Source organism: Lathyrus oleraceus, chromosome 3 (genome assembly GCF_024323335.1).
Source record: "Lathyrus oleraceus cultivar Zhongwan6 chromosome 3, CAAS_Psat_ZW6_1.0, whole genome shotgun sequence".
NCBI classification, from domain to species: Eukaryota; Viridiplantae; Streptophyta; class Magnoliopsida; order Fabales; family Fabaceae; genus Lathyrus; species Lathyrus oleraceus.
Window position 1 is genome coordinate 198242322 of NC_066581.1, and position 15136 is coordinate 198257457.

Below are 15136 nucleotides of genomic sequence, written 5' to 3' on the forward strand. Positions count from 1 at the left end.
AAAAAAAAATTACAAATTTCAACTTTCCTTTCGGGTTGGATGATATTTCTGATGTTGATTGAAGTTCCCATGAACTTCGTCGATTGATTTTTGAGTAGGTGATGAGAAAAAAGTTGTGTTTGAAATTGGTTTTGAACAAAATGAGAAATAAGGAAGGAAAATGGTCTGACGCGATTTAACCTCTAAAATATTCTGAAGATTTATCTTCATAATAATATTTTATAATTAACTGAGTCTGAATACGTTTGAAGATGTATCTTCAAAAATTATGAATATTTTAAAATATTTGCATGGTGCATTATGAAGTCCCTACCCGATCAATCTTATTATAGAAATAAGGCCCAGTTTATTTGTTTGGCGCCAAAACTAATCAAACTGTTGAATCGTCTTCCTCCTCCGTAACTGTCTCAGTTAGTGGACCCCACCTCACCGGAAACTGGCTCCGGTCGCTCAAACAATTCAAACCACCATTCTCACCGCCGTCACACTTTGATTGCCCCAATCTTGATTCTTTTTTCTTTTTCTTTTCTTAAGATCAACGAGTATTCCTAACAGTTTCTTCCAATTCTCGTGAAAATGATTCGCAACTTCCTTTACATCCTTCTCAATCTCGTTGTCTTTTCGTCAAATTTGATTTCTCAGAGCTTGGCGTTTACTCGTCCACCCGAAGGTAACTCAGATAACTTCTCACAAACTCTTCCACTGTTCTAGAATTTGTTTCTTCTTGGAAAGAGAGTTACATTTTTAGGACCTATCACTGTTGAATCTTTCTTCTTATCGCTTGTTAACGTAGATTTGCATTTCGATAGCTATATATGCAAGCGTTTGAGAACTGTTGAAAATTTTACATATATTGTTAAATTTTGTTGCAATTCTAGTGGAAATAGATTAATTTGGCTTTTTGATCTTTCAGTAACCCTATATTTCTTGCGATGTTTTTTTTTTTGGATGACAGTGGGGGCTCTACGGGATCTATACCAAGCCTTGAACTACTCAAATGCGCTCCATGGTTGGAATGGCAGTGATCCTTGTGAGGAGTCTTGGACGGGTGTTACTTGTTCTGGGTCATCAGTTATACGCCTGTAATGTACCAACTTCGCCGATCATATTTCATACTTAGTCTCTCTTTGGATTAATAGCTAAATTAAGCACTTATAGCATAAGTTTTTATGTATCAGCTACTTATATAACAAAAAAATAAAATAAAGTTATATTGTTTTCATAAACTATCATGGAGACTTATGCACATGTTGTTTCCATAAACTCTGACAAACAGTTTCACAAGTGCTTATAAATGTCGGTACATTAGCGTAAATAACCTAATTAAGCAGACCCTTAGATCATAATGAAATTGATAATTGTTATCTGTGTTCTCTGTCAAAATGCAGACAAATTCAAGGGTTAAACCTTACTGGGAGTCTATGCAGGCTCTATCATCTACGGAATTTGAAGAAGCTGTGAGTGTTTGTAATTCCGCATAGCATTAGTATTAGATTCCTATCAGGACATTTGAATTTTAGGATATGCTGTTAACTAACTTGCTTCTATATTCTGTTTTTTTGTAGTGATATCAGTTCAAATAACATAGTGGGCGAAATGCCATTTGGTTTACCCCCCAATGTCACTCATATGTAAGACAACTTTTCTTCTAATCTTGTTCGCTGCAGGATTGAATTTTGTGCTTGCTGATAGGCATTCCTGCATGTTCTGTACTGTATTGTTCTTGGGATTATTTGATTGCAGAAAGAATGCTTGCTTTCCTACAACTATTTGAGCAAAAATATCCGACGTGCAATTTGTTTCTTCGGAGATATAATGTCTTTATCAATTGAAAATAAAACATTGTTCATATTTTTTGTCTCTTTTGAGCACAATATATTATAATGGTTGAGCTTTACTAGTGGCTGTGCAAGTGCAATACTCATTCATATCTTGTGTTGCAGGAATTTAAGCCACAATTTCTTAATTGGACCCATTGGTGACGTATTTACTGCCTTAGATAATCTCAAAGAAATGTATGGCTTCTTCTCTTGGGTCTTGCGGTATTTGCATTTGATTTCAGTAATATGAATAGGTGATTAAACCAGTACAAAATTTTAGGTACTTGCGTCCTTGAATTTTCTGGATCTGTGAGAGCAAACCATGAATGCAAACTGAACTTTTCCAAGCTTAAAAAAAAGGGATAAAATAGTATATGCAAGACTATAACCATGTAGAATAGACTATATCAAAGAAAACCATTCAACTAAAAAATAAATAAAACCAAAACGTAGATGTCTTCTCCTCTTTATTGATATCTTTTGTTGAAGATGTGTAAAAGTTGAGAACCGCCAGAGATAGGCGTCCATCAAAAAAATATAAATAATTTGCAAGTTCACAGATTTAAAGGGCTATGATGATAAGACTGGCGTAATGAAAATTGGATCTGACTGGGTTTTGAGAAAATGAGATTTACAAAATACAGATGCTTTGACTGTTTTGTTCAAATTTCATCAAATGGAACCTCATGAAGGATGATTTCTGTTCTTCAGGGACCTTTCATACAATAATTTCTCAGGAGATCTACCAAGTTCATTTGGTTCCTTGGCAAACCTTGCTAGATTGTAAACTTCTTCCTTATGTCTTATTTTCTCTAAACTTGATTTATGTATCATCATACATTCAATTTTTAAAGGAAGAACTTTTCCTTATAGGGGTTGGTTGGTTTGATATGAAAATTGGTGCTTATTTGCAGGTTCTTGCAGAATAACAGATTCACTGGATCAGTCACCTACTTGGCAGAACTTCCACTTACAGATTTGTAGGGTTATCTCTAACATTTTCCCAATATATATTTACAGTTCTACTATTTGCTTATTTGTCACTGTTGCCAGGAACATTCAAGATAATCTGTTTAGTGGCCTTCTTCCACATCATTTTCAGAACATAAAAAAGTTATGGTTAGTGACAACAATTACGAGTTTGCTCTCTATATTTTATTGCATCAAACAGAAGTGGACACTTAAGATAGTAACCATCCCCTCTACCCTAAAATAGGATTGGTGGGAATAAATTCCATGCGGTGGACAACTATCCTCCATTGACTTCTCCTGTGGGGACATTATCAGTTGAGCATAATATTAGTCGCCCGCCCACAACTAATACAAATGCCATCAAGAACTATGCTCCTCCCAAAGTACGTGAGCACAAGCATAAGAAGAAACAATTAGGTCCTGGAGGAATTGCTTTTATTGTTGCTGGAGGAACAGTAATCGCTACAGGTGTGGCACTCCTTATTGCAATCCGGTTAAACAAACTGCATGTTCAAAGCCAGAACTTGAATTACTCAGAAAGCAGTGATATCTCTTTTCATTCTCATCCAACCAGTGCAAGCATAGGTAATTCATATAGAAAAGCATATGGATTGCGAGGCACTTTATAATATACATCTTGTTTTGTCATTTTTTCTGAGGGGGCCTTGAGAAAATCTTGAAAAATAATATGAATTTGCTGTTGTATTGAAAATTTGCGTAGCTTGTGTAATAATCAAGTAGCTAGCAGCCATCTCTCTATGAGCTACCATTAGTATTTTTGTGAATTTATTTCTAATGCTAATCATGCTCTCGTTTTGCCCCTTTGGTGATAGAGGTATCTTCTGCTGAACTAGACGACAGGCCACTACTCCTACCTATTAACGTTGCACCTCTTTTGGGTCCAATGAGATTTCCTTTCCTGCACCATAACAACATAGAGGAAACATCAAGAAGAAGTTATTCCAAAAGAGGCAGATCCACTAGAAGGACGAAAATCTATACCATTGCGGAGCTTCAGCTGGCTACTAACTTCTTCAACGAAGGCAACCTTCTGGGAGAGGGATCTCTTGGTCCTGTTTACAAAGCTAAATTTCCTGATGGCAAAGTACAACTCAAGCTATTTTTCAAACACTGAATTTTTTCTTTTTATCATGTTTAGGTTTCAAATTAACATTTTTTTGTTGTTGAAGATTTTGGCTGTGAAGATCATAAACATGGCGGGTTTGTCTTACAGAGAAGAGGAAATGTTCTTGGATGTCGTTTGCACAGCTTCCAAACTGAAGCACCCCAACATCATACCACTCAATGGTTACTGTTTGGAGCATGGAGAGCATCTTCTTGTTTATGATTACTTTGGAAATTTAACTCTAAATGATGCTCTTCATAGTGGAGTACGTGAAACACTATCGTGGGTCCAACGTCTTCAGATTGCTCTAAATGTTGCTCAGGCTTTGGAGTGAGTTGCTCTAAATCTTGAAAGTAGAATCATAGTTAATGCTGCCTTAACTCTAAAAAGTCATTGAAATGTTTTCAGCTATTTGCACTCAGCATGCTGCCCACCTGTGGCCCATGGTAATTTGAAGGCTGCCAACGTTCTACTGGATGAAAATTTGATGGCTCGTGTTTGTGACAGTAGCTTGGCTATTTTGAGACCATTGACGAAGGTTCTAGTGGCTAAAGTTATTGATAAGGTTCTGGCAGCTAAACTTATATTTGGCATTGAGCGATAGTTTTATTACTAGAAACTCATTGGCAAATAACTATTATATATGCTCGCGTTGCTTTTATTTCATCTTTTAGGTGGTTTTATGTTATCATTCTTTTTCATAATTTACATCAATTGAATTATTTTGGTATAAACTTGAAGATGAAGGTGATGTTTTCCTTATGGCAATTTTTTAGGTACAATAGCTAACGATGTAAGAGTTTAAGTAAAAGAACAGTAAGGGTTGATTGTTATATTTAAAATGATTATAGACTAAATTCAAATGAATTGAAGTTATTAGAAACTAAAATGGTAGTGGTAAAATTATATAAGACAACACAGTTAAACCTCAATGTTACAAAACCAGCTGTTGCAAACTGAATCAGGAGCTTGGCAATGATCTTAAATATGACAGTTTAGATTATTATTGAAGACAGGCTACTGATCAATTTGGCGACTATTGGAAACAGGCTACTGAGACTACAATTGCAGAGAGAGGCTACGCTACATCTGACCGTGGCCAAACAGGGCTCAGCAGAAGGAGAGATGTCTTTGCCTTTGGAGTATTGCTTCTGGAATTGTTAACAGGAAGGAAACCTTTCGACGGGTATGTTTTTCATCCATATTGTGGTGTCTCCTCTTATATATTTATGCCCACTTAAAAAGGATACAAGTGTTGTTTCATTGAATGATGGCTACTGTTTTCTTTCAATACATTATAGTGCTAGGCCAAGGGAAGAGCAATATCTGGCAAAATGGGCTTCCCCCAGGCTTCGTGATAGCGCGAGTTTGGAACAGATAGTAGATCCCAGTATGAAAACAAAATTACCATTCAAGGCTCTTTCTTGTTATGCTGATCTCATCTCCCTCTGTATACAGGTATTAACACCTAATCTTATAATTCAAACTGAATAAGAAATTGAAAAACTTCAGTAACTGTGTCTTTTGAACAGCCTTCAAAACAACTCCGTCCCCCAATGTCTGAAGTTGTGAACTCTCTTGTATCCTTTTCCCAAAAGTTCAACTTTGCAAAGACCAGTGTAGCAGACTGTACTGATCTATTTGAGCAGTCTCTCCGATCAGCCGACACACGCTTTAAAAGTTCGCCAACATTTAGCCATCTATCTGCTTGATGACATCATCTGTTTGTGTTAAAGAAACCAGCTGGGTGACATTAATGAGCTAGAAATCTGCAGTTAATGCCAGTTCCAGCACCTCTGTAAATACCCTTATGTTCAGTCCTACTACATGAGTTTCTTTTTTGTTGGTTTTGGAATAGTCCTACTACACGAGATTGCTTGTGTCGCCTGTGGAAGGAAGCCAAAAACGAATCAATGAACATTTTGTAAAGTTTTTTTTCTTTGTTGAATATGGAAGATATGATTTTAGCTCCACCTCAAATAAATAAATAGGGATTTGACTTATCAACTTATCATAGTGAAACATATAATATATTATTGATAATTATATTAGAAGTTTAAAATATCTATACACTACAAATAATTGGTATTTATTTAGTCCTTAAAAAAAGAGCTTAGCCCCAAATTTTTTAAAAGGCATTTCAATAATTTAGTCATTTTTCTTGGCTTAATACTACATTTTAAATGTTTTATGTTAGTCTTACTAGAACAAGAAACTATTCAAAAATAATATATCAATTTAGATTGATTTATTTTAATTTATGCATTGATATAATTTTTTATGAATTTTTTTAGAAGATTTATAAAAACCACTTTCAATTATATCTATAAACCATATTTAAGATAATTTATAACAAATTATAAGAAAATAATTTAACTTAATTTTTTCTCTTATCAATATACTTATATAAACATATTTATTAGTATTTATATGATAATACATTTATTATGTAAGTTTAATTAAATTGATAAATAAATTGAATAGAACCGTTGAACCAAACGGAACTAAAGTTAAAATAACCGATTTGTTAGGTTTAGTTAATAAACTAAAATATATTGCACAAATATTTTTAGAATTGTACCAAAACTAAAATCGAACCAAGCCGAAACTGAAATGAAAAATACTAAAAACATATTTTAATTTTTTTTATAAAAATAGTTTAACAAATCGGCTCTTTAATAAAGAGTTCGATTTGAGAAAATTTAACTTCTCGATTTAGAATTTTAAAACGGTATATCAAACCAATAATTATGATTCGATTTGATTATTAAAATGATTTGATTTAGTTTAAGTAAATTTATCCTTTTAGTTCAGTTAGGTTGTCTCCATCTTATCCTATCGATATAGACTTTCTATTATTTCATATCGACGAATATATAACCCTTTTATTTATTTTGAGTATTAAGATATTTTGATGAAATGATTAACTATTATTCTAGTGCAATTTATTAATTTGTAATTCAATTTCATAATAAAATAAAATAGGCTTAAATGCACTTTTGGTCCCCTAATTTGGGCGTTTTAAATAATTGATCTCTAAATCACAAAATCTACGTTTTTGATCCCTGAAATTTGATTGCGTTTGAATTTGCATGATCCCCTCCAATTTGGATTATGTGGCAATTCATTAATGACGTGACATGTACTATTTGGATATATGTCAGCATTTTCAAATATTATAATTTCCAAATATTTTAATTTAGAAAATATTAAAAAATATTTTGGATATTGAAAAAACAAATTATATAGGAATCAAATTCATCCTCTTCATCGTGTCCAGTTTTCTGTAACCTTTCCTTCGTCGTTTTTCAACCTCAGATTTGAACCATCTCTTTCATCGTTTGCCTGCAAAAATGATTTCCTTCATCTCCTCAAGCGTTTATGTTGATGATGTCGCAACATTCTAGTTTTAGCTATGGAAGTAGATCTTCAAGTCGTTCTAGGTATGTATGCAAGTGTGGTTTGGATGCTCCATTGATGACAACATGGACAAATGCTAACCCAGATCGTCGTTTCCATGGATGTGAGATGTATAAGGTATGTATAAGGATCTCCATTGATATTTACAGATTCAATGTGAATGGTCTGCTATGTTGATGTTTACAACTTCATCTCCAATGTTGCTTACAGGTTCAAGGTTTCAAGAAATGCAGTCATTTTGTTTGGTTGGATGAGGAGATGAATCCTAGGGAAAAAGAGGTAATATCTGCTCTATTAAAAAACATAAATGAAGAGAAGGCGACCGTTAAATCTTACAAAGTAAAAGAGGAAGAACTGAAGATGAAAGTGAAGATGTTGAAGAAACAGTTGAAGATTAATTGAATGTTATTGTTTGTTATTTTGTTTGCATTTGTTGGGACAATATTGATGAAATAAGTTATAGGTCAATTAGGTTTTATGTTATGTTCTTATGTTGTCTGATATAATATTATAATAGAATTTGAATGAAAATACTAATTAAGTTCTAATGTTGTCTGATACAATGGTTTGTCTGATATAATGAACATTAATATAACCAATATTGTCAATACTGTCAAAATGAACATTAACATAACCAAAATGAACATTAATATAACTAATGTTGTCAAAATAAAAATGAACATTAATATAACCATAACTGATATACTTAACATTGACCTTGCTTGAACATTAATATATGAACATCCAAAATAAAACCCAAGATAATATTTGAGTCAGAATAAAACTGCTTAAGTCATAAACTAGTTAAGTCATAAACTAATTAAGTCACACAATACAACCAAAATAAGTCATAAACTACTTAAGCCTTAATGAAACTATTCTTGAGTAGGTTAAGGAGCTTGTGAACTTTGTACAATTTCTGTTTGCTTTTCTTTGGACTTTTTTGTTCCCTTTCCACCTTTCACTTTCTTAGTCTCCTTTGATTATGTTCTGAAGTGTGATCTGCTCCAATGGCAAGCATGGATATCTAACATGTATTTCCATGCATCCTCTTTCATTGCCTTCATCCTCAACATTTCCCTTTCCCATGCTGGAACTGTTATTTCCCTAACAGCTACCCACAACACTTCCTTTAATTCCAATCCATGGTGTTTCTTCTTCCAATTTCCATATAAATGCTTCACACATAATCTGGACTCCACATTGACACTGGTGCCTTGAACAACTGGAACTAGTCCCTGTCACATGCAGGATATGGATAATATGTAAACATCTAAATGCATAATATGTAAACAAGTAAATGCATAAGTACAAGTATAAGTGCTTTACCTTTTGCTGATCTGATATAAATGCATAGGACCTCTGGCTGTATCCTTCCAAATCATCCATAAGAAGGTCTAAAAACCATTGACATGAATCTTTTGTTTCAGCTTCAACTACAACATATGCAATTGGAAAAATTTGGTTATTGCCATCCCTCCCTACTGTTGCCATTAATTGTCCACCATAATCCCTTTCAAGAAACATGCATCCAACCCAATAAGAGGATTGCATGTCTTTGTAAACCCTGCCTTGTAAGCCTCTAAACAAACATAAATTCTTTCAAATATATGGTTGCCATTACTATCAGCACATTGTATTACAACAGTACTATTAGGATTTGATTTCAATAACTCTTGTCCATAACTTCTCAAATGAGTGAATTGCTCAATACCAGCTCCTTGAACTAACTCCATTGCTTTCCTCTTTGCCCTGTATGTCTGATCATGTGATAGTTTCACTCCCTATCTCTCAACAGCTTCAGCTCTGAGGCCTGATGGTTCATAGAAGGACTATGTCTAAGTATGCTTGCAAACTTATTGGTAAGCCACTTTGTCTTTGCACTCATGTTGCCAGCAGTCCTATGGCATGTATGGTCTTCAATTAAAGTCATAACTTGTCAAAACTGGTTGCCAGTCCTCTTGCTAAATCTCATGTAGAACTTACACCCATTAATGCAGTTAACCAGAATCCTTTTGGAATCATTCTTCTTAATGAATACATTCTTCTTAATGAATACATTCTTATGATTCTCCATGGCATAGTCCTTGACAACATCCCTTATTTTATTTCTTTGTTAGTAAACATCATCCCTAGCTGAAACTTCATTCCCTGACTAGACTTGTAGGTAGGGTACTTCATGCCTTCATCCTCATCATCACTCCCTGGTGGTGTATATAAATGGTCTGAATCCTCACTTTCACAATGAACCATCTCAGTATGGTCTTTCTTGTTTGGCAACTAGAAGCCTCACCTAAAGTCTCTTGGGGAAGTACCTTAGTCCAATCCATCTCACTCTCCTCACATTCTTCACTAAATTGATATTCACTATCCTTAAAACTACCCTCACTTCAACATAATCCTCATCAACAACATTAGGATCAAAAGTAACATCATTTTCAGCAACACTATTAGGATCATCAATTCCTTCTTCATCAACATCATTAGGATCAATAGTGATATCATCTTTAGCAACAACATTAGGATCATTTTCTTCTTCTTCAGCAACACCATTAGGATCAGTACTAACATAATCTTCAGCAACACCATTAGGATAAATATTTTCTTCTCCAGCACCACCACCATTATGATCAGTAATGACTTCTTTAGCAATAGTGACTTCCTTAGTGACATCTGCAGTTTTAAATCCAGTGCATTGTACTTCATCTTCAGCAGCTAGTTCACTATCATCAATAATCTATGGAATCCCCACACTATACTCCACATACACATCTATTACATCATATCCTACAACATCTTTTAAAAACTATAGTGCATCCTGATCATTGTTCAAGGGGCTAAGATCACGATAAAAGCTATATACAAGGTGTCAATACCACAAGCACTTTATATTTACATAACCCCCACTCTTAATCATATCCTCTAAATACATGTAAGACATATAATCAACATCCCAACTCCAGTTCATCTCAGTAACTTCCTCATTTACATACCACTTTACTAGTGTCTCAACTAATTTACCCCTATGATGTATTCTCAACCTAATCTTATTACTCATAGTAGGCCTGAAAAAAATGACAAAAATTGAATTAAACTAACATAAACTAACACAAGGGGCCATAAGAACCACAACAATACTAAACTAAGTGGACCACAAGGACAACAATACATACCTTACACAATATTTGACCCTCTCCTTTTGACTTCCAAACTTCTTCATCTTCATAACAAATTGCATGAATGCTTCACGAATTTCAATGTATAATAAGATTAAGGTTCAATTTCTAAACAAATTGCACGAATACAAAACGAGATATTAGGGGTTGCCAAAAGGGGATTAAGGTTTCAATTTCCGAAGAATAAGCAAAGGCAATGAACGAGGATAAATTTAATTCCTATGATGTTTTTTATAATTTGTAATTTGTTTTTTCAATATCCAAAATGTTTTTTAATATTTTTTAAATTAAAATATCCAGGTGGAAATTAAAATATTTGAAAATGCTGACATGCATCCAATTAGTACCTACGATGTGATTAATGAATTACCACATAATCAAAATTGAATAAGGGATCATGCAAATCCAAACACTATCAAATTTCAGGGACCAAAATCACACCTTTTGTAATAAGGAACAAATGATTTAAATCGCTCTAAGGGACCAAAATAACATGTTTTATAATAGGGGACCAATTATAACCCTTTTATTTAATTTGACTATTAAAATATTTTGATAAAATGACTAATTATTATTTCAGATATTAATTTATTAATTTGCAACTCAAGTTCACAATAAAATAAAATAAAAATACTGATTTACTATCATAAAATTTCGGAGTAAGAGAAAAAAAAGTTTCAAGCAAATCGTGAGTTGGAATAGTATCGGCAAAACTGCAACGCTGCGAAGTGTGGAGGCAGCTGAGACAGAATTCGGAGTAGCTTCATAATCCCAACTCAATTTCTCTCAGGTACGCTTCCCTTTTCCCTTAACCCTATCATTTCTCTCTTCTAAAACATCACAACATCGCTTCTCTGTGCATCTTTTTAGGGTTTTCATTCTGATTCCCCTTTTATTTTTCAACAATGTTCTTCGATCTGAATTCCTTATCAACATCATTATCATTTCTATTCTCCGTTTCACGAATTCCAATGTTTCCAATTTTTTTCTTCAATTCGGCTTATATTCTGGATTCAGCAAAATATTATCGATTCGTGCATTTTTTTTAATCGATGGATTTTTTTTTCAATTAAAAACCAAAGAAAATGAAACAATGTTCAGCAGTAATAGTCGTTGGATCTTTTTGACAACTTTTTTATTCCTTCTGGGATTTTTTTTGTTGTGTGCAGAGATAATAATGGACCCGTCAGAACGTAGGTACTTGGAGGATGAGGATTCATCACTCATGAAAACTTTTAAGGGTGCAACGACAGGTTTAGTTGCTGGCACTATCTGGGGCACTGTAGTTGCCACCTGGTATGATGTTCCTCGTGTTGAGAGAAGTGTTGCTCTTCCTGGGTTGTTAAGAACTTTCAAGATGATGGGCGGCTATGGAGCCACCTTTGCTGCCATAGGAGGAGTCTACATTGGGGTCGAACAATTGGTGCAGAACTACCGGGGGAAGAGGGATCTTGTAAATGGCGCTGTTGGTGGATTTGTTGCTGGTGCATCTATTCTCGGTTACAGAGGTATCTCTTTCCTCAAATAATTATCCAAAGCTTTTCATATTTTGACATATAGATATTGAAATATTGCTACTCTTGTTAAGCTGAGTGAATATTTTTGTGGATCACGGTGAAAAATTCAATCAGTGCCTTATATGTTTTTCCATTATTTAATTCGGAAATGCTAGTGGGTAAGCATCATATGAGGAAGGACTTGATCCAGTTCATTTTAGAAATTAGGACAATTATATGTTGGGTTTTTACTTCCTTTTGACATGATTGTCTCATTGTGCGAAATGACTGCTGGTGCTATCAATGTTTATTAGAATAACACTTGTATGATGGTTGCCGGAGTCTGTTATCAAACTAATGATGAGTCTGCCATGTTGCCTGTTGCAGCTGTTAGGTAGTTAACTAATTAGATAATTAGGATTCTCAACCAAGGTTGTCAAGATTGAGATCTTACTTAGGATTGTCAGGGGGTAGTATGATCGTAAAGCGTAGGATTGTAACTAGAATCATAAGATCCTACCAAACTGAGAAATCATATAAAATTACAGTTATTAACTATGTAGCACCGACATCTTTGAAAAAAGGCGTGTCCGTGTTGGGCACCTATACCGACACTTATAATTACGTTTAATTTATTCATTTTTTTCAAATTAATACCGGTGTCACTGTGTCAGTGTCGGTGTCGTGTTCGGAGTGTCCGTGCTTCATAGGTTACAAATAGTATTACTATTATAGGGGGCGTATCAAGTGACATGAATTTTTATATTAAGAGATAAGGAACAAACAACAGAATGATCAAATAAACAGCTGTGATTAAATAATTCATTAAAAAGTACACACAACTGTTTAGCTCCTTTCTCTCTCGCATGTCTGTTTTTACTTTTTTTTATTTCAAAACTTTCATTCTTCTATAATTCAGTATCTCCAATTTGATATCTTCAGAAACTATATGTGGTATCTTGAAACCCATTGCATCAACCTCTATTCTTTTGCTTAAAATTAATAAACTCCTATTTCTATTTTATGAAAATTGACCCCTACTTCTTTTTGATGAAAATCAACTATCAAAAACAATTACGAACAGGTAAACTACTGCACTTAAATGAGACATTGGGACAATTAAAAAAACATTGGAGAAGAGAGAGGAGGTTATGAGTCACGTGTATTTTTTAATGAATCATTTAATAACATATGTTTATTCAATCTAATGGTTCTTATTTGTCCCTCATCTCTCATTATTAAAACTCCTCTCACTCGATATGCCCCTATATGTATAGATATACTAAACATGAACAATACTATAAATGACAATATAAAAGCTAACCTAAAACTGGAATTTCATAATCACAAGTTCCATGAATCACAACTAGCATTAGCCCCTACCACCCCTGACCTACTACCGACAATCGCTGCCCATCTGAAGCCATGATAATGCACAAGTAGAGAGGAACTTAGGATAGTCCATGCAGAGAAAAAACAAACAAGTGGAGAGCTTCTTAGGAGAGATGGCTACAAAGCAACTGCCGAGAGGCCGAGAGGCGGAGAAGTAGTTGATGAGGGGGAGAGCATATCAGTGTCTTGTGTGAGAATGAGTAATTTCTAGGGTAAAAAAGTGTTAAAAGACTGGTTTCAGGAATTAAGCAGCAAACTTGACCAAGAAAAATGGAACTTTTAGGATCACATGAGATCTACCGGTCTCACAATCTTTCAAGCTACCCCACCAGAATCTGATTTTACACATGAGTTAGTTTGCCTAATGGTTGTAAGATCATAAAATCGTCTGATGCTACTATCTATCTCACGTTCTTAACAACAATAGTCCTAACAAGGTAACATGATTATGAAGGGTAGATAGTGTGGGGATCCATTGGGAGATAGTGTTTGTTTTCTCTATTATTTCTCTGGTTATCAGTTCCCTATATTCCATTGCTTCAATGTTCTGTAATTGGGAGTTTGCTCCCAGTGTTATTTCCATAATACTTTTACAAAACGCTAGATTCTATCGTATACATTGAATTCAGTTAATGCAACAGTAATGTACTGCTCTATTTGGTGCAAGTAGTTTTTTGCATTAGATCTCACTGCATTTTAACAAGCTTTGCATGCTGTTGATTATACTGTAGGAAGGAGCATCTCAACCGCAATTTCTGCCGGATCAGCATTGGCATTCACATCTGCAGTCCTTGATTTTGGGGGGCAGACACTAAAGCATGACGAGGGGAGGGAGTATGCTGCATTAACTACAAAGAAAAGACCCAGTAACGATGCATAATTTTTAATTCATGCACCTTTATGACCAAAGACATTTCAAGTTGATTGGAGAGAGTGAGTCACTCTTTGTTGAGCCAGTTGGAATTACATACTCGATGTCATTCCGTATTTTCTTTTGTAAGTTGTTGCTGAACCAGTTGAATTCCAATAAATGTACTATGTATTTTGTTTCTAAGAGATAAAGTATAACCACACTGAAATTCCTTTGGTCCTATATACTAGATCTATTTTTGTTACCATAAGATATTTGAATCAGATTGAATTGTTGTTGAGCTATGGTGGTTCAGCCATGTTGTTTTTAATAGATATTAGCATTAGTCATTTGGTTTAATTGTGTTTGAACTAATTAAACTGACTCGGAGGTCTTGCCATCTTATTTTCTATCCAACTTTTAAAACGTTGATACAAACCGGTTAAGGCCAACTCCAAGGGCGTCTTTCACCTACGTAATAGAAGATAATTTTAAAACAAAGTAGATTTGGAAATCTAAAACACCAACACAAGAGGGAAATAACTATAATTGAAAGATAATTAATTACACGGTTGATGAAGAGAAGGGATTCATGGGAAGAGTGGACAAACTAGATGAGGTTTCACAACTGCAACAAAAGAATTAGGGACATGGGGATTAAAGACTTTAGAAATAATTCCAATGGGGAAGTCAATGAAGATGCAGATTTTCATTCATCCGTGAAAGAACAAAAATAATTCTTCCAACACTGGTTTCGGCACATGGAAGAGTGGCGACTAGAATCAATTTCAAGTGAAAGGTTCATGAGTCCCGGTCCATCTCATAAGTTGTGTTGCGAAAATATGTATAAATACATGAAAGATATATATATATATATATCCATG

At 34.3% G+C, this 15136-nt stretch overlaps 3 protein-coding genes across 3 annotated transcripts; all 3 read left to right on the forward strand.

Annotated features, from left to right (window-relative positions):
• Window positions 1-366: 366 nt before the first annotated feature.
• Window positions 367-5925, forward strand: LOC127126250 (protein STRUBBELIG-RECEPTOR FAMILY 2). The gene is made up of 15 exons (XM_051055139.1): window positions 367-670; window positions 956-1082; window positions 1389-1457; window positions 1566-1631; window positions 1944-2015; window positions 2532-2603; window positions 2735-2800; window positions 2874-2939; window positions 3037-3377; window positions 3626-3897; window positions 3983-4248; window positions 4327-4483; window positions 4968-5104; window positions 5220-5376; window positions 5451-5925. The coding sequence occupies exons 1-15, from the start codon at window positions 577-579 to the stop codon at window positions 5628-5630; spliced, it is 2142 nt and encodes a 713-aa protein (XP_050911096.1). The 5' UTR covers window positions 367-576; the 3' UTR covers window positions 5631-5925.
• A 1383-nt stretch (window positions 5926-7308) lies between these two features.
• On the forward strand, window positions 7309-7740 carry LOC127130399 (uncharacterized). The gene is made up of 2 exons (XM_051059415.1): window positions 7309-7455; window positions 7549-7740. The coding sequence occupies exons 1-2, from the start codon at window positions 7309-7311 to the stop codon at window positions 7738-7740; spliced, it is 339 nt and encodes a 112-aa protein (XP_050915372.1).
• Window positions 7741-11075: 3335 nt separating this feature from the next.
• Window positions 11076-14557, forward strand: LOC127126251 (outer envelope pore protein 16-3, chloroplastic/mitochondrial). The gene is made up of 3 exons (XM_051055140.1): window positions 11076-11304; window positions 11684-12022; window positions 14134-14557. The coding sequence occupies exons 2-3, from the start codon at window positions 11692-11694 to the stop codon at window positions 14280-14282; spliced, it is 480 nt and encodes a 159-aa protein (XP_050911097.1). The 5' UTR covers window positions 11076-11304; window positions 11684-11691; the 3' UTR covers window positions 14283-14557.
• Window positions 14558-15136: the final 579 nt, after the last annotated feature.

Bases quoted from the DNA above. Each gene is read 5' to 3' on its own strand.
- LOC127126250 (XM_051055139.1), top strand. From the start codon at position 577: ATGATTCGCAACTTCCTTTACATCCTTCTCAATCTCGTTGTCTTTTCG. The intron at 1,632-1,943 runs GTAAGACAACTT...CTTGTGTTGCAG, and splicing joins CCCCCCAATGTCACTCATAT to GAATTTAAGCCACAATTTCT. The intron at 2,604-2,734 runs GTAAACTTCTTC...GCTTATTTGCAG, and splicing joins TTGGCAAACCTTGCTAGATT to GTTCTTGCAGAATAACAGAT.
- LOC127130399 (XM_051059415.1), top strand. From the start codon at position 7,309: ATGTCGCAACATTCTAGTTTTAGCTATGGAAGTAGATCTTCAAGTCGT. The intron at 7,456-7,548 runs GTATGTATAAGG...TGTTGCTTACAG, and splicing joins ATGGATGTGAGATGTATAAG to GTTCAAGGTTTCAAGAAATG.
- LOC127126251 (XM_051055140.1), top strand. From the start codon at position 11,692: ATGGACCCGTCAGAACGTAGGTACTTGGAGGATGAGGATTCATCACTC. The intron at 12,023-14,133 runs GTATCTCTTTCC...ATTATACTGTAG, and splicing joins ATCTATTCTCGGTTACAGAG to GAAGGAGCATCTCAACCGCA.